At 37.4% G+C, this 24,177-nt stretch overlaps 1 protein-coding gene across 4 annotated transcripts in view; it reads left to right on the top strand.

Moving 5' to 3' along the window:
• The window catches only part of MYO5A (myosin VA), a 200,126-nt gene that overhangs the window by 65,132 nt on the left and 110,817 nt on the right, over window positions 1–24,177 (top strand). For all 4 annotated transcript variants that reach the window (XM_061157181.1, XM_061157180.1, XM_061157179.1 and 1 more), the window contains exons 2-4: window positions 5,832–5,942; window positions 9,157–9,328; window positions 12,592–12,736. In XM_061157181.1, coding sequence (XP_061013164.1) covers window positions 5,832–5,942; window positions 9,157–9,328; window positions 12,592–12,736 — 428 coding nt within the window. The remainder of the gene's footprint in view (window positions 1–5,831; window positions 5,943–9,156; window positions 9,329–12,591; window positions 12,737–24,177) is intronic.

The following is a 24,177-nucleotide window of genomic DNA, read 5'->3' as shown; positions in this document are numbered from 1 at the left end:
CCATATCAATGATTTGTGTGTTCTTTGGAGTAGCACTTTTAATTTCCTTTAAGAACTTTTTCTTTGGATTCACAACTTGACTATTTGTTGTAAGTGTTTTTGGTCTAGCTCAACCTTCAATGCACTGTCCTCACTAAGCTTAATCATTTCTAGCTTTTGACTTAAAGTGAGAGACCTGCAACTCTTCCTTTCACATGAAGACTTAGAGGCCATTATATGGTTATTAATTTGCCTAATATCAATTAGGCAATTGTTGTGTCCTGAAGAATAGGAAGGCCCAAGGAGAGGAAGAGCCAGGGAAATAATCAGTAGTTGGAGCAGTCAGAACACACACAGCGTTATCAATTAAGTTCACCATCTTATGTGGGTATGGTTCACTGCACCACAAAACAATTACAATAGTATTATCAAAGGTCACAGATCAACATAACAAATATAACAGGAATGAAAAAGTTTTAAATTTTGTGAGAATTATCAAAATGTGACACAGAGATGAAGTGAGCAAATCTTGGAAAAATGGTGCCAGTAGACTTGCCTGACACAGGGTTGCCACAAACCCTCAATTTGTAAAAAAGGTCACATCTGCAAAGTACAGTAAAGCAGAGTGGAGTGCAGTAAAGTGAGGTATGCTTGTATCTGTTAAAAAGCCTCAGAGGGGCACAGGACACTTCTACTCTTCACTTCCAGCCCCACCCAGAATGCCCCTTTTCTTCACCCGCAGCCGTTCTCTTCTCTTTCCCCCATTTTGGTGTGACCCTCTTTCCCTGCTCCAACCCCTTGGCTTACCTTTCTTTCCATCCGTTCCCCACTTTGCTGCTGTAGGAGATGGTTGGTGGAAATGGTGGTCACATCACCTCTTTGCCTTCTAAGTGGTTGGATTGGGAGTGGAGCTCTCTGTTCTGAAAGTGAGGTGTAGCTTCCACTCTACATAAATTATGAAGGGGTGGAGGTTTGTTTGGGGGAGGAAAGGGTGTTTCATTACTTCTCTGCTCTGTTCCTGTCTGGCTGTTTTTCCTTCCTTCAAACCAGAATTTCCTATATAACTCAGCTCTCCAAAGTCACTTTCATGTTTCTCTACTTCTAGAAATCTTCTACTCCCTTTAGAAGATTCTGGGAGCCTCTTTCTGATACTTCTTTTAAGCTGCCCTCTTAGAGTATAATGTCTAAGGCCAGAACATTCATGTAATAAAGGTTTATTAAGAAATTATTAGACGGGCCCTGTGTTAAATGCTGAAGAGACAAAGGTGAATGAGACGCACTCTTCCTCTCAAGGAACCAACAGTCCGTAGAGGGAGATAGGCAAGCAAAGTCATTGTTTAGTGGGATGAAAATTGCATGAAGTAATTGGGACATTGAGAGTAGAGTGTCAAATGATGGTGGGAAGTCAGGAAGTTCTTCTTAGAGAAGGCAGTACTTTAACACAGATGTGAAGGATAAATAGGAGTCTGCTGTTTGAAAGCAAGGGCTTATTTACGATACAGCAAACCCATAGTTTGGCATGACCAGACAGTGGCAATGATGATTGAAAATGGAGGGAGAATGAAATGTTTAAGAATATATTCCACTGAGGGGTAAGGTCCTAATCCTGAACCTAAGTGGTGGGTATATGGGAGTTTATTATGTCAACAGATACTGTGTGTGTGTGTGTGTGTAGTTTCTGGAAAGTCCATTATGTGCTTTAACATAGTAGTTCCTAAATTTTCTACCTGAAAAACATGCCTTTAGGGTTATATGAATTACTTAGTAACCATTTGGCTATCAGTGTTAATGTCAGGGATCAGAGGAAAGGGTATTGATAATTCAGGATTTCTCTTGTTATAGGCTTGTTTGAATTGTCACATAAAGCATTCATTTTTGTGAATGTTTTCAATGGGGTATTAAAATTGAACCAAGTAGATTCCATGTTGCCAAACTGCTTATGACTTAATAGGGGAACTATGAAAGATGTGCATATGTGCTGTCTGTAAGCAAATAACGTGCATGGGAGTTTGGGGAAGGGAGAGAATCACATGGATCAGATTTTTGGGATTTAGGGACTGGTCATTTACAGTCAGTCTTATTCCCAAGTGTCTGAGGCCTCAGAAACTATTATTCTTAATGCTCAAACTTCTGGGTTCCTTGACTGACAAAATGCAAGTTTGCAAAACTTCCAGTGAGTCACCTGCATTAATCAAGGCCCTCGAGTGTTGTCATTGTGGTAGAATACAATGAGGATGACGACTGCTGCCTCCTCAGCACACAGGGATGGGTGTAACCCCTGAGAAGCCATGCTGCTTGGTGCCCCTCTCTGCAGGGACCAGTGCAGGCATGTCCCCTGAACCCGCCTTTCCAGGGCTCTCCCGTTAGACTCAGTCAGCTTTACCTCGTCATAAATTATGTTGTACGACAGATGGTTTTTATTTTCCCTGCAAGCTTTAATCTTTGACGTGTACTTACACTTCAGTGTTTTCTGTTTTAAGCCTTTTTCTCTTTTCTTCACGTCCTACGGTTTATGTGGCTTTAGCCGCAGTGCCTCCTATCCCCAATCGTTGTTTCCCCTTCTCCTGCAGTTTCTGCGTCAGCGTTCACTCTTTCTTTGCCTGCTGCTCCACGAGTCTCTTCTCTGAGTCTCTGACTCCTACCCCACCTCAGCTGTGCTTTGTGGCTTCAGGAGAAGTCCCGAGGTGGGTCTGCGAAGTTTGTCTTTGCTACTTCTCTTCACCATTCTCCTAACTTTTTCCCCTCCCCTTGCCCTACCTCTGCCTTAAATAGAATCAACACAAATGTCCCACTAACTGTGGTCAAGGGGGTGAGCCAATCTAGATGGGGTTCAAAGATGGCTCAAGGAGCATGCAGTCTAGTAGGAGGTCTGAGGTATCGTAAGTGAGGCATTTGAAGGACTCACAAGGTAATGAGGGATCGAGTAGTGTGAGTTAAAAATGGAATGGGGAGCATTGCAGGAAAGCTTCACCCTCTATTAGCTAATGGAGCCAGCTGGTGACAGAGTTGTTACAAGACTTTGGACCTTCCCTTGTCTTGTCTTGCTGGGAACTCTGTTGGGGCTGGTTCACTTTGGCTCGGATTATCTTTCACTAACTGCTTCGGTTTCACTAGGTACCTGGACAGACTTAGTGAGTAGGTGTATCCACTCCTATTTCTGATTCCTCCCTGACTGTTGCTAACACATCTCTGTTTTAGGTTCTCGTATGATCTTGGGACCTTGCCTTCTTGTCTTCCTTTTCAATCTTCACACTGGATGTAGCTGAACAAGCTTAGTCCTCTTCATCAGGGCTACCATGTGTGTTTTCTCTGGGGGCCTAAGGGGACAGTGGAAAGTAGGGTTGGAGGTGATAGAGGCAATAGGAAGGGGCGTTGTAAGGTTGAGATTCCTCTCTGTTTCAGCATCTAAGGTATATATATTTTCCCAACTGACCTAGTTCTGTTATAGTTGTTTCTGCAGAGTCACTGATCCTCACTGATTAAGATGGAAGAGAATAATAAAGAGACAGTGGTAATAATAGACTGCCTTCTGATCTATTTCTCCTTGGATACTTTCTCCAGAGATAGAGATAAGATAAAGGGGAAGTTGGTTGTCAGAGTGATGTTTGGTATTTCAATATCTTCCCTCTGGTGAGTATAAGGACCTTAGCCTCTGTCTTCTATCTGTAAGTGTTGTTAACATCTGGCTCTCGGAAATAAAACCTTTGGCAAAGTACCAGCTCATTACTGCTTCCAAAATACTTGTAGAAATCTGAGATAGAGCTTGCTATGGACAAAACACAAAGGCACTTCTTTCTAAATTTAGTTGTAAACTCATGTTTAGAGCAGGTCAGCCATGATTCTACACACTCACTTGGACCCATTTTGCTTTTTGTGTTTTCGTCAGTCAAGGTAGTAGGTTATTTCATGACTCTGAATCTCGTGTTTTAGACATCTTTTTTGGAAATAGTAAATTCTTTTAGAAAAAGTTATAGAAATACCGGCTTTCTGAAGTACGCTTCAGAGTGGAAGCAGTTAGTAAACAGAAATGTTTATTTTTTTAATTTGTTTTTTAATTGGTGGAAAAACGCTTTACAATTTTGTGATGGTTTCTGCCGTACAACAGTTATGGCAAATCAGCTGTGATTATACATGTACCACCTCCCTCTTGAGCCTCTCAGAAATCTTTATTGAATGAGTAAGATTTTAGTAATGTGTATGGATATTATTCAGTTTAAGGTGCTGTGTAACTGAGGGAAAAGTTATGAAATAAGTTGTAGTAACATATTTGATATATAACATTAATCATCACTTCTTATGGAAAAAACATTTAGTAACAATCTCAGCCCATACTTATATATTTGTTTATGCTTTTCACAGAGTTTCTGTGTGTATAAACCTTGGAGATAAACTAGATGAGTCTTGCTGTCATCCCTCATCTTGCAGATACCTGAAATAAAAGCTAAAAGACCAATCTGGTAGTCCTGGGACTGGAACCCATAACCAGGCTTGGTACTCTTTTCTCTACAAACTGTTCAGACCAAAAATCTGCATGAATCTATGATAATAAGAGATAAGTAAAGCAATGGGTGAAGTTTTGTTCTGTTTTTTTTTTTTAATGCTCACTTTTATTCAATTTAAGGATTGGCATTCTTTTAGCAAATACTCAGGGCCCAGCTGTGTAGCAGATACACAAGCACTTGATACAGTGTTGAACAAGACAAATATGGAACTTATATTCTAACAAAGTAAGAAAAATAGTAAATACATTAACAAGAAATAACATAAGTAAATTCAGGCAGTAATAAAAGCGCTGAAGAAAATAGAGAAAGGCTGGTGTTGGTGATATTTTTATATGTGATATATTCCTGAAAATGGGCACCAAGGTTTAGTGTACATATGTTTTAAAGGGAGATTCCTTTCTAAGGAATCCAGACAGTCATAAAATACCTCCTCATTGTGGTGTTTGGAGGACCCAATCAAGATTGATCTGAAGTTCAAAACTGACTTAAGTCAAGAGGGTGTAGCTGAGGCTAAAAATTTGCTGTTTTAGAAACTCCTGTTGATACCTCTTTCATGATATTGAGGCTAGGATGAATATTCCATTTTACCATTTTCACTCATCTTTATAAAATAATGAAGACAAAATATAGACAGCAGTACCTTCTCAGTTTTTAAAAATTAGCAACAGAGTTTTCTTCAAGGCAAATTCCAAATGTCCAGTATGTAAAACAGCTGCGGCTCTTCTGTTCACACCATAATGATCCCCCACGAATACTGAGAAATCACTAAGGGTTTGCAGAACACAGGATGAAAACTACAATAAAAAATTCAAATTTTAAATCTTATGATTGAAAAAATAGCTGTGCTGCTGAAACTGGCACAGCCGCCATACCACAGCTTCCAAATCTTGTTCTTAAACCCTGAAAGTCTGCATTCAGTGAAAAAATAGGTTTATATGTACATTTTAATCTAAAATTAAATTTTTGGGTAGCATTCTTAATATAAGGCAAAGTCAAATTTTAATCAAGCCTTTTTCTTTAGAGCATAGTTCCCCCCCACTTCCATAATGTTATTGAATAGAATTGACATACTGCACTGTATGAGTTTAAGGTGTATGGCATAATGATTTGAATTGCATATATTTTGAAATTATTACCATAATACAGAGTGTGCCTTTCAATAATGTGGGCTTGATGGTACTACTGAGGCTAAAGTACTTTTCATCTGCTAATTTAAAAGCTAAATTTCATATTGGCTGTGTTTTATTTTGTTCATAAACTGTTTAATTATAAATACTTCCATGATTTTTTAATATCATTATAAAGTAATTGAATTGCTGGTTTAAAATTTTTTTTCTTCTTGTCTTCTAGTTTGCCAGGGTTTGGATACCTGATCCTGAGGAAGTTTGGAAGTCAGCAGAGTTGCTCAAAGATTATAAGCCAGGAGATAAAGTTCTCCTGCTTCACCTTGAGGATGGAAAGGTAGGAATTCTGCTTTTAAATGTTGTTATTGGCATAAAGTGAAGGAAATTCAAAAGGGTTAATTTGCTGTGGGATACTTAACTTCACTTGGAAGTTAAATTTTGAATTAATCTAATATTTTCACTTAACTGATAAAAATGGCAAATACTTTTCTATCCCAAAGGGTTAGTGAAAATAGCAGATACTTTTAAAAATCCATTATTTTGGCTTATGAATTTTTAAAATTTATTTATTTTAACTGGAGGCTAATTACTTTATAATATTGTATTGGTTTTTCAATACATTGACATAAATCCGCCATGGGTGTACATGTGATCCCCATCCTGAACCCCGCCTCCCACCTCCCTCCCCATCTCATCCCTCTGGGTCATCCCAGCCCTGAGCACCCTGTATCATGCATCGAACCTGGACTGGCTATTTGTTTCACATATGATAATATATATGAATTTATTATGACCTGATTTAGATTCACATCTAATCCTCCTATAGGTATTCTTGTTTACCTGTATTTTGTTTAGGATATCACTTAACTAATTCACAACATTTCAAGAGCCAGCTTGAGATATGATATTTGCTGGAACTAGGTATTTGAAAAATATTTACTTAGAAGCTATTATCTCTAAAACCCTTTGCTGGTGGCCAGAAAAACCTATAACCAGTTGTGTCTGTATACTTTCCCATCTGCATTCACTGCAGAATAGACTCTTAGTTCCACCCTTTTTATTCTCTCCACTGCATTTGACAGGGCATGTCACACTTTTAGTGTGACATTAATTTCCTCTAAACAATTTATAATCTAGCCAGGAAAATGCAAGATATAAAAAGTAGTTCAATACTGCAATACTAAAAATGTCAAAAGATAAGCTTATGATTAATTGCCAAGTGAGTCATACTGTCCTGACAGTTAATATGTATTGAACACTTACTATGTACCAGGTGTAGTTCTAAGTCCTTTATATCCTATAACTCACTTAATCTTCACAGCAATCCTATGAGGTGGGCCTGTCATTATTACCACTTTATGGATGAAGTCCTGAGACTCAGAAAGTTTGGGACTTGCTCAGAGTTATACAGGCATTAAGGGATGAAGTTGGGACTTTAAGCCAGTAGATTGTCTTTATGGTCTGTGCTCATAACCACTGTGCTGTCCTGTAAAGACACTGAGGACTTTTGGTTCCCAAAGAGGGAAATATCACTGTGGGGTGCTTCAGGGAAGACTCCCAAGAGAAGGAAGAGTTTTGACTAGACAGAATTTGGATTAACAAAAAGAAAGGGGATAGACTTTGTAAGACTTGGAATATATTTTGGAAATAGTGAATGTCACAAGTTGACTTAACAAAGATTTAGAAAGGTGTGTGTTCTAGTTCAAGGCTAGTGTGTTAAGGTACCTGCTATGTATCAAGTTAAGAAGAGGCAAACAATATGCTCTCTGACATTAATGTCAAATAAGAAAATACATATACTTATGAATAGTGTGACATGTGATATAATAAATATAAATAAGAAACAAAAATAGAACAGAGTGGAGACTGGTCATAGGAACTGATGAAGGCTAAGAGTCAGAGAGGCATCGTCTAAAGAATGAATAGACAAGGAGGAGTGTGTTTCAGGGATCTGGAGGAGCCTCGGCAAGGGCAGGGAGTCATGTACAGTATTGTGTATTTGGGGAACTGTACAAGTTTCATGTTGTTGGGATTTGATGGGAGAGGACTGACAAGAATATGGGGGTGGGAACCAGATCACAGAGAGCCTGGTGTTCATGCTGCAACTCTTAAACTTCAACTGGTATATCTGGGAAGTGATTGTAGTGTTTTTAAACAGAAGAGTGCCAGGTTTTCTATTTTAGAAAGGACTCACTGGTGGTAGAGTAGAGGGTGAATTTCAGGAAAGCAAAACAGAGGCAAGGCGATTATTCAGAAAGAAGGCAGGGAAGAATTAGACCAGATTAGAAGGGCCTTGATTACCAAATAAGGAATTAACTTATTCAGTATTCATTGATCATCCACTCTGTGAGGCACGTTAGGTACTTTAGACTATATTTTCTTATGATAATTCTCACAGCAAATCTGTGGGTTCGCACGTGGTATTGTAACTATTTTCCAGGTAAAGAAGCCCAGACTCAGAGACATTAAGCAGTCTGCCTGAGATCACACAGCCATTTTTTGTATGGCAGGAGCCAATGCAAAGACTAGTCAGCTTTGCAAAAGGACATTAGGCCCTAATAAACAGACAAAGAGAGGTCGAGGGTCAGACTGTAAAAATTTCCTCCCCATTTGCAGAATTCATTCCAACCTGATTTGAACATTTGACCTCTATATATCTCTTTAGTATTAACAAAAGTATTAGCAAAAGTCTTTTTACAAAACTAACTTGTCTATCTCTGCAATTACATTGCTGTTTTTTCCTTTTCATGTCTTGTGTGTGGTTTCCCCTTAATACATGATTGATTGTCAGTCTCCATGCTTGACTTTGCCATAAAGCCATATTCCTTAAAATGAGTAATACTTCTTAATTCGGAGGGCCAAGCACTTCATCAAAAGTCTAATAAAAGCTATGGACTGTATTCTAAAGAAATACACATATGTGTAGGTACTTAAACATACATGCATAGATGCAAAGTGTTAACATCTAATTTTAAGGGATTCTTGGGCCTCTCTGGGTTCAGGAGTTCCCAAGTACTTACCACATACCAAACATTGTCTCCTTTAATTTTTACCACATGCCTGTGAGCTATTTCCATTATACCCTTTTTACAAATGAAAGATTAAGGTTAAATAACATACACAAGACCACGCAAGGAGTAGATAACAGTTTCAGGACTTGAACCTGCGTCGATCTGGCTCTAGAGCCAAGCTCTTACCACTCTCTTATACTGTCTGTCACTTATACCAGATGAAAAGCATAAAAAAGAATTATTTTCCCATAGAAAATGATCTGGCCTAGTAACTAGGTAGAAAAAATAATTCTAGGCTTTGACTTTTCAAACTGTATTAGCAAAAAATGTTGCTATGAGTTAATACATCTAGTGAAAACATACTCTCCTTATTTTTTGCTGTTTCCACCAATTTCTGTGGTTTTGGGAGGTACCAGGAAAAAATGTATTTAATAACTGAGAAACAAATCAGGAATAGAAAATGATCAAAATGTATTAATACATGCCTGTATCAGGTTTTTGCCATGATGTATCCAGATGCTGTATCTTGTGCATTTTCAGGATTTGGAATATCGTCTTGATCCAAAGACCAAGGAACTGCCTCATCTAAGAAACCCTGACATACTTGTGGGTGAAAATGACCTCACAGCCCTCAGTTATCTTCACGAGCCTGCTGTACTCCATAATCTCAGAGTTCGCTTTATTGATTCCAAACTTATTTATACATATTGTGGTGAGTGTGCCTTGCTGTCTGAGTGAAATGTGAATTCTTTTTGTTAATGGACATAACCATGGAAATAATGTGCATGAGAAAGAAGGCTGTGGGTGGAGCTTTTCTTAGAAACGTATTCACTTCAGTGTTATCAAAAGATTTCAGTTCAGTTCAGCTGCTCAGTTGTGTCTGACTCTTTGCACGCCAGGCCTCCCTGTCCATCACCAACTCCCAGAGTTTACCCAAACTCATGTCCATTGAGTCGGTGATGCCATCCAACCATCTCATCCTCTGTCGTCCCCTTCTCCTTCCGCCTTCAGTCTTTCCCAGCATTAGGGTCTTTTCAAATCAGTCAGCTCTTCACATCAGGTGGCCAAAGTATTGGAGTTTCAGCTTCAACATCAGTCCTTCCAATGAACACCTAGGACTGATCTCCTTTAGGATGGACTGGTTGGATCTCCTTGCAGTCCAAGGGACTCCCAAGAGTCTTCAACACTACAGTTCAAAAGCATCAATTCTTCAGTGCTCAGCTTTCTTTATAGTCCAACTCTCACATCCATACATGACCATTGGAAAAACCACAGCCTTGACTAGACGGACCTTTGTTGGCGAAGTAATGTCTCTGCTTTTTAATATGCTGTCTAGGTTGGTCATAACTTTCCTTCCCAAGGAGTAAGCGTCTTTTAATTTCATGGCTGCAATCACCATCTGCAGTGATTTTGGAGGCCAGAAAAATAAAGTCAGCCACTGTTTCCACTGTTTCCCCATCTATTTGCCATGAAGTGATGAGACCAGATGCCATGATCTTAGTTTTCGGTATGTTGTGCTTTAAGCCAACTTTTTCACTCTCCTCTTTCATTTTCATCAAGAGGCTCTTTAGTTCTTCTTCACTTTCTGCCGTAAGGATGGTGTCATCTTCATATCTGAGGTTATTGATATTTCTCCCGGCAATCTTGATTCCAGCCTGTGCTTCATCCAACCCAGCATTTCTCATGATGTACTCTGCATGTAAGTTAAATAAGCAGGGAGACAATATACAGCCTTGACATACTCCTTTTCCTATTTGGAACCAGTCTGTTGTTCCATGTCCAGTTCTAACTGTTGCTTCCTGACCTGCATACAGATTCTCAAAAGATTTACCAGTATTCATTAACTAGTTGCATTTTATGCTGAATAAACTCTTTTATGAACTTACATAATATTACTCAGAATACAAAGAACTGTGTCCATCTTTTGCTTTTTCTCTGCATAGAAGTCGTATGCCATATTCAATACTGATTTGCAAGTTATTTCCATCTCTTACAAAAACCAGTACTTGAAGAGTAGACATCCAAAGACTTATCTTCAAGATGTTTTCTCTTTTTCTCAATTGCTTAGCACTGCAGCACTGACTTGAGTTGCAGTAACACTTCTTGCTTGTTTTGCTTGCCTGGGCCCCTGCTCATCCCAGTACTATCTGCCAGTAACCCAGCCCAGGATTATTTTTTTCCCTCTCCTAGCAATTAAGCATACACATGTGTATATTCCCCCTTTCCTTCTTTTTCTTCTTTCTCTGTTTCCTTCTTATTCTTCATTTTCTCTAGCTCTTTTTTCTCTACTGACTTTTTATCCTTCTTTCACTAAGTATTATCTGCTGAGTCTCAAGTCTGGGATTTCCATCCATTTCCCTCTAAGTCTCTGCTGTGTGTACCCAACTTAGTGCTCGACATTTCTTCATTGGGCTCCAGTTTGGAGCAGAGACAGCTATCTTTTCTTCTTAAAAAAAATTATATCTTTTATACCCTTGATATTTGCTCTTTTTCCTTCCTACCTATTAAGTCTTTTGCTCAATTTTCATTTTTTCTTCAGTTTATCTTTCTAGCACATATGCTACCTTCTCAGTGAAGCCTTTCCTGTCCACCCTATATTTTCTTCTCCTAGTCATCAATATTCCTTCTCTGTTTAATCCCCCTTTTTCCTTACTATCTGTCCTGTAATATATATTCTTATTTATTGTCTGAATTTCCTTCTAAATTGCAAGGTCCAGGAGGACAAAGATTTTTCCTTTTTAAAATATTTTTTTTATTGAAATATAGTTGATGTGGTGGCTCAGACGGTAAAGAATCCACCTGCAATGCAGGAGACCTGGCTTCGATCCCTGGGTAGGGAAGATCCCCTGGAGAAGGGAATGGCTACACACTCCAGTATTCTTGCCTGGAGAATTCCATGGACAGAGGAGCCTGGTGGGCCCCAGTCCATGGGGTTGCAAAGAGTTGGACATGACTGAACGACTTTGACTTTCACTTTACTATATATATATATATATATATATATGTATATATATATATATACATATACAATATATAACTTACAGGTGTACAGTATAGTGATACACAATTTTTAAAGGTTATACTCTATTTAGAGTAGTCTTTTTTTTTTTTACTGCTATAAATATAGCACTTAGAAAAGACTCAAAACTTAATTGTAGTCAAATATTTGTTTAATGAATGACTAAAGTTAACATATGTCTGCTATAAAATTTAAGGAAATATGAAAAAAAGTATAAAAAAGGAAAAATAATTACATGTAATTCACCACCGAAAATTAACCAGTATTAAGTTGTCTTATATCCTGTGTGTAAATGTAAAAGAGTATAAATAAATATAAAATTGAAATCAGTATATATATAGTTGTGTGTTGTGTTTTTCTATGGCACTTAATATTTGTCACAAACATGATCTGGATCACATGGATATAATAATACATACTAAACCACTCTCCCTTTTAAAAAAAAATTTATTGAAATATAATTGATTCACAATGTCATATTTAGCTTCTGCTATATAGCAACGTGACTCAGTTACACATATGTATATTCTTTTTCATGTTCTTTTCCATTGTGGTTTATCACAGGATATAGAATGTAGTTTCCTGTGCTGTACATAAACCACTGTCCCTCTGTTATATATTTTGTTTGTTTCTACCTTTCACTGTTATGAATAACATTATAATAAACATCTTCATTTTTTTAAAAATCCCTTTACCTGAATCTGTGTTATAAAAATATTTGAAGTTCTTCCAATATTGCCACAGTTTTTACTACTTTAAATAACCTAGACTTGTTTGTAAATGGTGTTTTAATTAGTACTTAATGGTTCACCAGCAAATGCTACGGTATATTTTGACTCTTAACTATTTGTTAGTTTGATATTAATTGAATTTTAACTGTGATTCTCACTTTACCAAGTTTGATATGCCCATTAGGATATTACTGACTTCTTTTGTTTTTTTACCTTTCTCCCCAGGTATAGTCCTAGTAGCTATAAATCCTTATGAACAGCTGCCTATTTATGGAGAAGATATTATTAATGCATATAGTGGTCAGAACATGGGTGATATGGATCCACATATCTTTGCAGTAGCTGAAGAAGCTTACAAGCAAATGGCCAGGTTGGTGGAAGCTCTATTACTATTTGATTACTTTTATTGGATGTGATCATTTCTTCTTTACTGAGTCACGGATATTTTAAAATACAGTGAATAACAATTTGTAAATTATTAAATAAACAGCCTCGATTAATTTGTTTCAGGAGGCCTGAATTATTATCAAAATAACCTAACATTTGTAAAAGGACATATAGTTTTTAAAAATTACCTTTGGTATCTCACAGTAATCCTGTGACTATTCAAGGACAGATGCTACGTTTTATAGATGAATGGATCACGGTTTGGAAGTATTAAGTGACTTGCCCAATGTTATTCAGCTAGTGAGTGGCAGACCAGAACTAAAAGGCCTAAATGCTGATATAAATCTGTCTGTATCTGGGGTAAGTAAAACAGGAAACTGTGAGTTTTAAGTTAGCAAATTTTAGGGCATCGGTGATCCTGAACAGCTTCAGGAAAATGTCTTTGATGATAACTGTGGAACCCTAATATCTTTAGAGTGGAGAATGAGAAAAATCTACTTTCAAGACTAGATTATGCTCTTGGTAATATAATTTAATGCAAAATTATGCATGCATGGAAGAATAGTCTATTTTTAACCTATTTCTCTAGTCCATAGGTAAGGATGTGGCATGTTATAAATATGATACTGGAAACCCTCAAGCAGTTTATGGAGAGAAAACTAATACTGCAGAGTTTTTTCTTTTCTCCTTTCCAACAAGAGAGAATGTTTGTACATAATTGGACCAGTGTGTGACAGAATTTTAGAATTATTTCAATGACAGAATCCATAGAAGTCATTATACCCTTTTGTTAGTAAAATAGTATTGATACTTCTAATGACAGGTAACAGCTATTAAGTACTCTTTCTGTGCAAGGCACTGTTTAATTGCCTCCCATTTACTAAGTAGTTTTATCCTTATAGGACTCATCTAAGGTTGGTATTGTCATTTTATAGGTGAGAAAGCTAATGACAGAAATGAACTTTTACAAATCAGAAACAGAGTCATGAACATAGAGAATAGATTTGTTTCTAGGGGTGAGGCAGAGTAGAAGAGGAATGGACTGGGAGTTTGGGATTAGCAGATGCAAACTATTATATACAGAATGAATAAACAATAAGGTCCTACATATAGCATAAGAAACTATATTCAGTATTCTGTGATAAACCATTATGAAAAAGAACATTAAAAAATAAATGTATTGGTAAAATGATTTCAAAATAAATTAGTCTGACACTATGAAATATCGACATATTAAATATAAAATGGCGAAACATGATTTTGTTCTACATGTCATATTATTTCAGATTCTGCTATAGAATAGTAACCAAAAGTTTACTTTTATGTTTAAAAGTGAGAAAATTCCATTTATTGATATAATTTTTTTCCTCTGAAATATTGGGTTGGCCAGAGTTCATTTGGGTTTTTCCACTACATCTTATGGAAAAACAAACTTGAATGAACTTTTTGGCCAGTCCAGTAGAAAAGCCTGCCAGTATTTTATTTGTTTGGTATTGAGCTCTGCAGAACAATGTTAGCACCTTACAAGTTGAACCTGAGAGCTACTGGGCAGAGAGGGGATTACATGGTATTCCCTACCTAAAAATAATCCCTGAAAAATTTTTTACTGTTCGTAAAGAATTATATGACTTTTTTGAAAATACTATTTTTAAATATGAAAGCTTGGCTCTCACCATCCTTGTTACTGGTAATCCACAGTTTTAGGTTTATATGAATATTTCTGGCTTTTTACCCTTTGATTTGCTTTGGTTTCTTAATATTACCTCCTTAATATTTCCTCTGTGACTCCAGCATGACTTCTTAATGGCAAGTTTGTTTTCCCTTTGTTCAGTTTTGTTTTTAGACAGTTTTAAAATATGCATCATTCAATGCTGATATTATGTTTGCCACTTATATGAATTAATTTACACCCATAAAATGTGCCACAAGCCCATGCATTGGGAGCGTGGAGTCTTAACCACTGGACCACCAGGGAAGTTCCTAAGGTGATTATTTTAAACTTTGAAATTAGTAAGTACCTTGTGGGAAAATACTTTGAGACTATGCAAATATCCTGTTTCTCATAATATACTTTCACTCACTAATTTTAACATCCATCAGCGGTTCTTACCTGCAGCAGTTATTACTGTGGTGTTTGCCAGGTGGGTGGTTGCTATTTCCATCATTCCTTCTACAGGTATGAATAGGAAGTCTAATCTAAGGAAAAGCTATTTCTTTCCCTCCCGAGTTACTTATTATTTATTTTGTATTTGTATCAGGATGAACTCATGGACATGTATTTCATACTATGGATTATTCTGCATTCACATGTGTGTACTTAGTCGCTCAGTCTTGTCCAGCTCTTTGCAACCCCATGGACTGTAGCCCACCAGGCTCCTCTGTCCATGGGGATTCTCCAGGCAAGAACACTGGAGTGGGTTGCCATGTCCTCCTGCCCAACCCAGGGATCAAACCCAGGTCTCCTGCATTGCAGACGGATTCTTTACCTATTCTACATTACTATCATTATTTATTTTGTTCAAACTGTCTCAGATTTGGCCATTGAGAGTTCCTTCCAGTGTCCTTGCACATTCTCCATCATCTTTTGAGCATTTCCTTACTTTCTAGCACCACCTGACTCATTTTCTAATTTTCTTGCCCCAACCCCCAATGAATTCAGCCATTTCTTCAAGGACCCCTGGTTCCTTGTACTGAAGAAATGGTATTTAGAAACTAAGATCTGGGTGCTAGATGCATTCACTACTTGGGTATCCTTGCCTATAAACCTTCTCAGTGCACACAGCTAAGAAATATGTTGCCCCCCCACACACACCTTCACCAACAGAAGGTGTTGTCATAATTTAAAATTTCCACCAAACTGACAGGTGAGAAATGATATCCCAGTATTGTTTTAATTTACCTTTCTCTAAGTAGCACAGACTTTGCACATCTCTACACACACACACACAAACACATATCTGTATCTATATAATGTATATATATTTAAAACCATAAAACCATTAAAATCATACTGATTCCTCCAATTGCAGTTCAACACCACAGTTTTTATTTAATTTATATTTTGTCTTTATTTTTTAAATTTTTATTGATGTTTATTCTTTGACTAGTGTTGGGATACCATATGGTGGTCTTCTGTTTTGTTTTGTTTTTTAATTTTATTTATTTGTTTATTTTTGGTTAAATTGAGTCTTCGTTGCTGTGTGCAGGCTTTGTCTGGTTGCAGTGAGTGGGCTTCTCTTATTGTGAAGCATGGGCTCTAGGCACACAGGCTTCAGTCCTTGAGGCTCGCGGGCTCTAGTTGTGGCGCGTTGTGGCATGTGGAATCTTCCTGGATCAGGGATTGAACTCGTGGCACCTGCATTGGCAGGTGATTCTTAACCGCTGGACCACCAGGGAAGTCCCAAAACCACAGTTTTTATTCTTGATTTCTTTTTTCTTCTTTTAACTTCTTTCTTTGATCTTGAGAAACCTGACTCTCCTTATCCATAGTATATTTACTTGTTTGCTCAATCCTAGAATATTCTTAGTTTCAGAAATGCTAACCCATAGCCCTGTGAAAAGCAAATTTACCACTCAAGTGCAATGTTTGTGTCCAGGTCATTTTGTCTTTAGTCTTACATAATATGAAGTACCAATTTCCAAAGTTACCTAGGTTGGTTCATTTTTTCCCCACTTACTTTATTAATTTGTTGAACCACTCTCCCGTATGTGATCACTTAGATTGTTTGCAACATTTTGCAATTGCAAACAGTGCTACAATAAACAAGTTTGTATATTTGTTATTTATTGTATACATTTTTATATTTGTATTTCTTTATTTGTTTCTCTTCCAAGTTGCTTTTAATGAAGTCTTGGGAACAAAATATACAGTCTGACTCAGATACACCATGGAGCAAGGCCTAGATAATGAGATAATTTTGCCCACATCTTGGAGATGAGAGTGATATATATGTCTTTATGAAAACTATTTTTTTAAAAAATGTAAACTCTGTACAACATTCTCCAGGAGCTAGAGCCCAAGAGAACCCACTGGGAGTCTATCATCGGTAGGACCTCAGAGGCATCTCAGGGATGGAAGGAGAGGTAGGCAGTTTTTCCACAGCCAGAGGAGGCTGCAGTATCCTCATCTTTGCCGGGAATACCAGGCAGTGGCAAGCAGCACTGAAAGAACACAGTGGGGCAGTGGTATTGGGCAGCTCTCAATATCTTGATCATAAATATTTGGAACAATCCAGTTGGTGATATTTATTGCCAATGGGGCCGAAGCTGGAGGGAGACTTCTAATCCACAAGGGGGCAGAGAGGGCACCTCTCTGCTTGAAGAGGGATAGGAGAGGTGATGGGAGCAAAGAGCTAGAGCAAGGGGCTCTCACATTCTTGGCTATCTCACCTGAACAACTGCCACAGGGCCATGAGCAGCTTAAACCACCCAACTGCTTTCAGGAGGAAGGTGCAGAATCTAATCACTGACAGGCTTCGGTAGTTTAGGTTTATACCTGTTTCAGAGCTTTTCTGTACCAACTTGGTATCACAGGAATTCTTCAGCTGGGGTAGAAGTTCTGATTGAATGTGTCTTCATGTCCAACATTGGTGCTTTTGCTCCAAGCCAGGACCCAGGTGCTCTTGGAACCTGTGGCTCCTGTGTCTAGCACAGTGCTGTTTGAGCTGAACACCGTGGCCTTGGTGACTTGTGACACAATGGTTGAAAATCAAAATCGCTGTGTAAGCAGATGGAGGCATTACTGGGTTTGGGGCCTATTAGCTAGTACATAGCAGAAGTGGGGTTTGACTTCACATTGTACACGGTCTTACCCCCAAAGCCTAATTGCTTGCATTGGGTTACACAGTGTTAAGCGCTAAGGCAGTAACCTTGACCAGCCTTTAAGACAGGTTAGAGGTGGAGCACATTTTTGTATTTTTAAAAGTGGCATTGGCAGATCAAAAGGTAGGTATAAATATATTGCCAGATTCCCTCTAAAAGCGTTGTTCTGGTTTGCATTTTTGCCAAAATTGTTCAAGAGTGTCTATTTCCCCATAGCTTTATCAACAAAATATGTAATCTTTGTGTGTGTGTGTGTGTGTGTATGCTTAGTCACATCTGACTCTTTGCGACCCCATGGACCATAACCTGCCAGGTTCCTCTATCCTGGAACTGTCCAGGCAAGAATACTGGAGTGGGTTGCCATTTCCTACTCCAGGGGATCTTCCCCATCCAGAGATCAAACCTGCATCTCTTGAGTCTGCTGCATTGGCAGGGGATTCTTTACCACTGCATCATGTTCTTGCCAGTTTAATGGTATCTTAATGTTGTTTTCATCTGCATTTCTTTAAATATGAGTAAGTTTGAATATCTTTTCATATGTTTAAGAGCAGTTTCATTTTTTGTTTGTTACTTTGTTTATGGGCTGAATTGTTGATTCAACTTTTTCCATTTTCTGTTGTTTTTTGGTTTTTTGAGCCTCAGTTTTAAGAGTTGAATATATATATATATAAGATATTAGCCCTTTATCTGTGTTATATTGCAAATACTTCCCCTCAATTTTATTTTGCTTGTAATGTCCTTTTCCAAGCAAATTTATTAATCTTCTTTATTTCTTTGGATTTTAAGTCACTATTAGAAAACCTTTCTCTACACCAAAGCAAAAAAAGATTTAATCCTCTTTTCTTCTAGTGTTTGTATTGTTTTTATAGCTTACCTTTAGATCACTGATCTCATTGGAGTTTATACTTTGGTATGATGAAAGATATGGATCTAAATTTGTTTTTTTTCCAAATGGCTACACAGTTATCTCAGTGTCACTTATTAAGAAGTCCATCTTTGCCCCAGTTATTTGAGATGCCACCGAAAATTTATCATGCCCTCAATTTTCTTATGTTCTTGGTTTAATTCCTTGGCTATATTCTTTCCTCTTCCTTTATTCATGTCTCAGTACCACACTGCTTTGATTATAGTGATTATATAGTATGTAGTATGTTTTATGTTTGTGTGTCTGATACCATTAACCACCTCTCCCCTCCACACTGTCTTTTTTGTTATTTTCCTGATAATCCTTAAGCATTTGTTTTTATATGTGTATTTTGGTATTAACTTATCCAACTCCATAAAAAATAAAGCTAACTTTTGAGTAATAACATGAAAGAAAGGAGGAAGCAAGCCATTCAGATATCTGGAGAAAGAATATTCCAAGCAGCGAGATTAGCAATTGCAAGGACCATACAAAGCCTTGAGGACTTTTGTAGCATATTTGACTTTTTCTCTGAGTGTGGGTTTTGAGCAGGGGAATGACATGATCTGGCAGCTGTGTTAAAAATTCATGATAGATTCTTACCAAAAATGTATATCCTGAATCTAATCATGAGAAAAACTGTAAATGAGGTATATACTGAAAAATAGCTCTATATACTCTTCAAAATTATCAAGATCAAGATAGTCAAAGAAAGGCTGAGGAACTGTTCCTGATTAAAGGAGAGAGTGGAAACATGCCAGTTAAATGCAGTGAATATTTGGAATTGAATCCTTGGTGATGAAGGAGACAGGGTAACTTTGTAAGGGGCAATACTAGATGATTGTAAAATAGAAGTATAGACTGTAGATTAAATAATAGTTTTATATCAATTTTATGTTTTCTGATTTTGATCACAGTAGATATGTAAGAGCAATGTCATTGTTCTTAAGAAGTATACTCTAAAATATGTAGGAGTCATCGTGTCTATAACCTACTCGCAGATGTTTCAGAAAATATCACAATAAGAGAAACAGAGACATTTATGAAACAAATGAGCAAAATCTAAACAATTGGTGAATCTGAGTAAAGCATGTACAGGAATTCAGTTTACTCTTTTTGCCATTTTCTGTAAGTTTGAAATCATCTCAAAGGTTAAAAAACAAACAAAACAAAAGGACTGAAGGTAATGCAACAAGGGTCAATTCCAGGTAACATATTAGGAGGATTTTGTATTGATCCAAGCAAGAGCTAATGATAACCTAATAGAGGAGAATACAATCAGAGATGGTGAGAAGTGGATGGGCTCTGACTAAGTTTTTAAGGTAGAACATAAGAAGGCTTGCTTATATAGGGGTATGAGAGAAAAAGAGAAGTCAGGGATGGTGGCAAAGTATTTGGTCTGAGCACCTAAAAGGTTGGAGTTGCTGTTTACTGAGATGGAGGAAATTCAGGCAGAGCAGGTTGTGCATGTAGGGGTGGAAGTGTTGGAAGAAGAAGGGGGTGGAGTTCCATTTTAGATATTTAAGACGAAATGGCATTTTCGACATCTGTCCTCAAAGCACAGTTGACACAAGTGATTCTTGCCCCGTAGATACATGTCCAGTGACAGCAGCATAGCTAGGATCCTTGGCTCGTTACTTCTTTCTCAGCATGACGCTTACAGAGAATAGTGTCCTCACAGAATATTTTCACAGCCTAGCCTCTTAATTTTAACAGTCCTGTCAGCTTACAGAGGAGAAGAACTCAGTGGGCTGCTATGTCTGTTTGTCTTCTCATATTTTTGTTTCACATTCTTATCAGTCTTTTCTCATCCTGAAGCTGATTGCTCTCTGATAATTAAAGCACAGTATTATTTTCCTTAAAACATCAGGGCTTTTTTTAAAATCTCTTTTTTTCTCTTTAAAACCAAGTAATATTGATTGCTTGATTTGGTATTTTTTTCCTACTGTGAATTGTAGAGCAAACAAGTTTTATTGATTGTTTCATTTATGGGTTTTATTAAAATAAATTTGAGAGTTACATGCATAACCTTAGTGTAAGGGAAACAATATCCATACTAGTCGAAGCTACATAAACAAATAACTATATAAGCTTAAATTTTCCGGTCTCCTTGGACCTCAGCTTTATTACCTGAAATGGAACACTTGCACTAGATGATGTAGCTTTACACTGAAGGCATTCTTTGGTATGCCTTTGTTTCCATTTGGTTCATGGGCACTAATGCAGAAGTCTTTTACTCTTTCCAGTGGAGGGCAAACCATGGTGAGGAGCTTGCAGAGAAGCAGAAGGAGCATAGTATAGACTTTTCATCTGGAAACAAAGAGATGTGGAGTGTAACAACTCATCTCTGCTTTAACCTTGGATAAGCCATCTGACCTCTCTGCATTATTGTTTCCCCCAACTGAGAAAAGATAATATTTATCATGCTTACATCAGAGATGAATATTACCTTAAATGATAAACATAAAAAGCACTTTGAAAAATACTATTTAAGCTGTTACTATCATCACAGTCTTCATCATCATGAAGTCTCACGACTCTATTGCTAGGCCTTTCCTTAGGGTGGGCCCTTCTTGCATTTGTTTAGGCAATCTCTGAAGCTTCACTCTGAGTTTCATTGGCCAAGTGGATGCTGGCTGTTATAGATCATAAAATCTCTGCTGTTACTGCCTGTGATTCACCAGCCATGTGGTACCAATTATTTCTACTTATGCAAATATGAAGTAGCACATGCTATGTGATAAGGAATTTTATGTATTTTATATATATATATATATATATATATATACACACACACATATATATAGGGACTAACTTCTATTAGTAATTAGGAGCTACCATGTTTAGAAATACTCTGTGTGCCAAGCATGGGGTCAGGCATGTTACCTCTAATTTCATTATACCCCTGGGAGCAAACATCATCACCCCTGCTTTACAAATGAGAAAACTGAGGAAAGTAACTTTCAGACCATTGTGTTAATAGTATCTGGGAACTGAGGTTTGAATCCGGCTCTGAATCTCCAAAGCCTATCTTCTTTTTTGTTTAATTTTACTTCCAATTACCAATGACCCTATTTATATATATCCATTACTGAAAAAACAGGCTATTTCTTTTATGGCATCTTTATATTAATTTCACAGGCTCTGTACTGATGAAAGGCTTCCCTGGTGGCTCAGTGGTAAAGAATCTGCCTGCCACTGCAGGATACATGAGTTCAGTCCCTGGGTTGGGAAGATCCCCTGGAAAAGGAAATGGCAACACACTCCAGTATTCTTGCCTGGGAAATTCCATAGACAGAGGAGCCTGGAGGGCTACAGTCCGCAGGGTCACAAAAGAGTTGGACATGACTTGATGACTACACAGTAACAACATACTGATGAAACAGGGAGGTCAAATTGACAGGAGAAGAACTGACAGTCATATGACAGACTTCTCAGCAGGAACTGGATGTGTCTCTAGGGAACACTTGTTTCCATTTCCTGAGTGATCTTTCTGCCTCTGTAGCCCAGCTTTCCTCAGTGCACCAGCACAGTCTTATAGCAAACATTTCTACTTAAAAACTAATCATACTTATTGTCTTATTTACTTATTATCTAGTAAGTTTTAGAGTTTAAATTTTTTCTTCTTGGGATTAATCAAAAGCAGAAATCTTGGAGAAACAGAGCAGAGCCTATCTTAATGCTTGGCAATGATAAAAATGTAGAAAAACCTTGCACCTTCTAACAAGAGAAATAGAGACTAGAGTCTCAAGTAAAAGCCATATCACAGTAAATACATAACTTTGGAAGAAAGATTTTATTACACTAGCTTAATATTTTTCTTTTTTTTTTTTATCAAGGGATTGAATAAGGGAGAAGCAATTAGATTGAGTGCCTGTAAAAAATAAACCTCTAGATTTTGTTTCATGAGAATATGTTCACTTATAAGCTAAAAAATTAGACCTAGGTGCTTGTGTACTTAAACAAGGTACATGGCAACACCTGAGAGTTAATACTGAGGTGAGTGGATATAGTAAATTGTATTCTGTGTGAGTCAGACTGGCGCTATTTAGTTTACTCATTAATGACTTAGATATGAATTAGAAGATATGCTCATTAAGTTTGCAGAGAACAAGATGATGGTCTTGGAAATATGAATATTATTCAGCATGAGCACAATAAACTATAGAGATTATAGTTATACAGTAAAGTTCAGAAGGAAAATGTGTAAAATAATCCACCTGATACAAAATGAAATCTTGATAGATATAATCTAAGGAAAGGCTGGACAGACCAAACAGATACAGATTGAAGGAAAATAGACTAAAGTGTAACATCTCTCTCTTTCATCAACCCAGAGTGGATTCGAGGATTCTATCCTCGAATAATTTAGTTCCTATGGTTTCAGGTGATTCTCCATAGTTTAATTCTATTGCCTTTTCCCGTACAACCTTGTTTCTCATTATTTATTATATATGAGTCAATTCAGGCATCACCTCCTCTAGAAAGCATTTCCTGGCGTCTCCTCCTCATATCTCCCTCTCCTTCTCCATGCTTTCATAAGATCCTGGGTAGACCTCTTTTCTTGTAATTGTTGTTGTCGTTGTTTAGTAGTCATGTCTGACTCTTTGCGACCCCATGGATGTGTAACCCGCCAGACTCCTCTGTCCATTGGATTTCCCAAGCAAGAATACTGGCGTGGGTTGCCATTTCCTTCTCCAGGGGATCTTCCCAATCCAGGGATCTACATTGCATCTCCTGCACTAGCAGGCCAGATTCTTTACTACTGAGCTACCAGGTCCACTATATTTTGACTGTACTTTTCAGTCTGTCTCAATAGGCCATGAAGAGTCTTTTATCTTCATAAAATGTTAGGCATATTGTGACTACTCATTTCATTGTTGAATGAATGAATGAAGCAGTATTTTTGGGTGGTAGCTTTTGATTCACATTATAGCCTCTGGAAGTACCATTGACTAAACAGATCACAAGAGTTCACTTCTACTAAAGGGCACCCAGTACCCAGGCCATTTAGGATCATTGCATAGACACTTAAGAGGACTGGCTAAGCCAGAAATCATTAATTCTCAGTTCCTGCAGCCTTAGGATGCTCCAGATTGATTTGTCCTTGATGAAGAATGGTAAATCTGTATCCTTAATTTGGTTTTATCAGGTCCTTGAAATGATATCTATATCCCAGTAGTAAATGAAGGGTCTTATAAGGATGAGAGCACTTTAAGGATCAGCTAATCAAAATTTGGAAGGACAATAAATTATTATTTATGTATTTGCACACTTTCACTTTCAACATTCTAAAACTTAGAGCTCAAATAAGTAGAGTAGGATAGACTCTGATATTCACCTTAAAACCATAAAGTTTTTTATTCCTTATATTTTTGGCTGTTTTCTCCCTATCTCTATTATACTTTTCCTATTTTTCCCTTTTCATGTCTTTATTATATATTACCCTTCTTCCTTTTATGTCTCTAGTTATCTTTCTTACTTCTACCTATCTCTGCTTTTGTCTCTTTTTGACATTTCATCCTGTGGCCACATATAGCTGAACAACATTTTAAAGATGACTGCTTATTTTATACACATTTCTATTTCCTGTTCTTCATTTAAAAGCAGGTAGAAAGAGCTTACTTTTTTTTTTTTTCTCTTTGTAGCCCTGTGTTGATTTTGACCATCTCAGATTCAAGGGTCCTACAGAGAAGAAA

This window comes from Dama dama, chromosome 12 (assembly GCF_033118175.1).
Source record: "Dama dama isolate Ldn47 chromosome 12, ASM3311817v1, whole genome shotgun sequence".
Taxonomy (NCBI): domain Eukaryota; kingdom Metazoa; phylum Chordata; class Mammalia; order Artiodactyla; family Cervidae; genus Dama; species Dama dama.
This window is presented reverse-complemented; position numbering and strand designations above follow the sequence as displayed.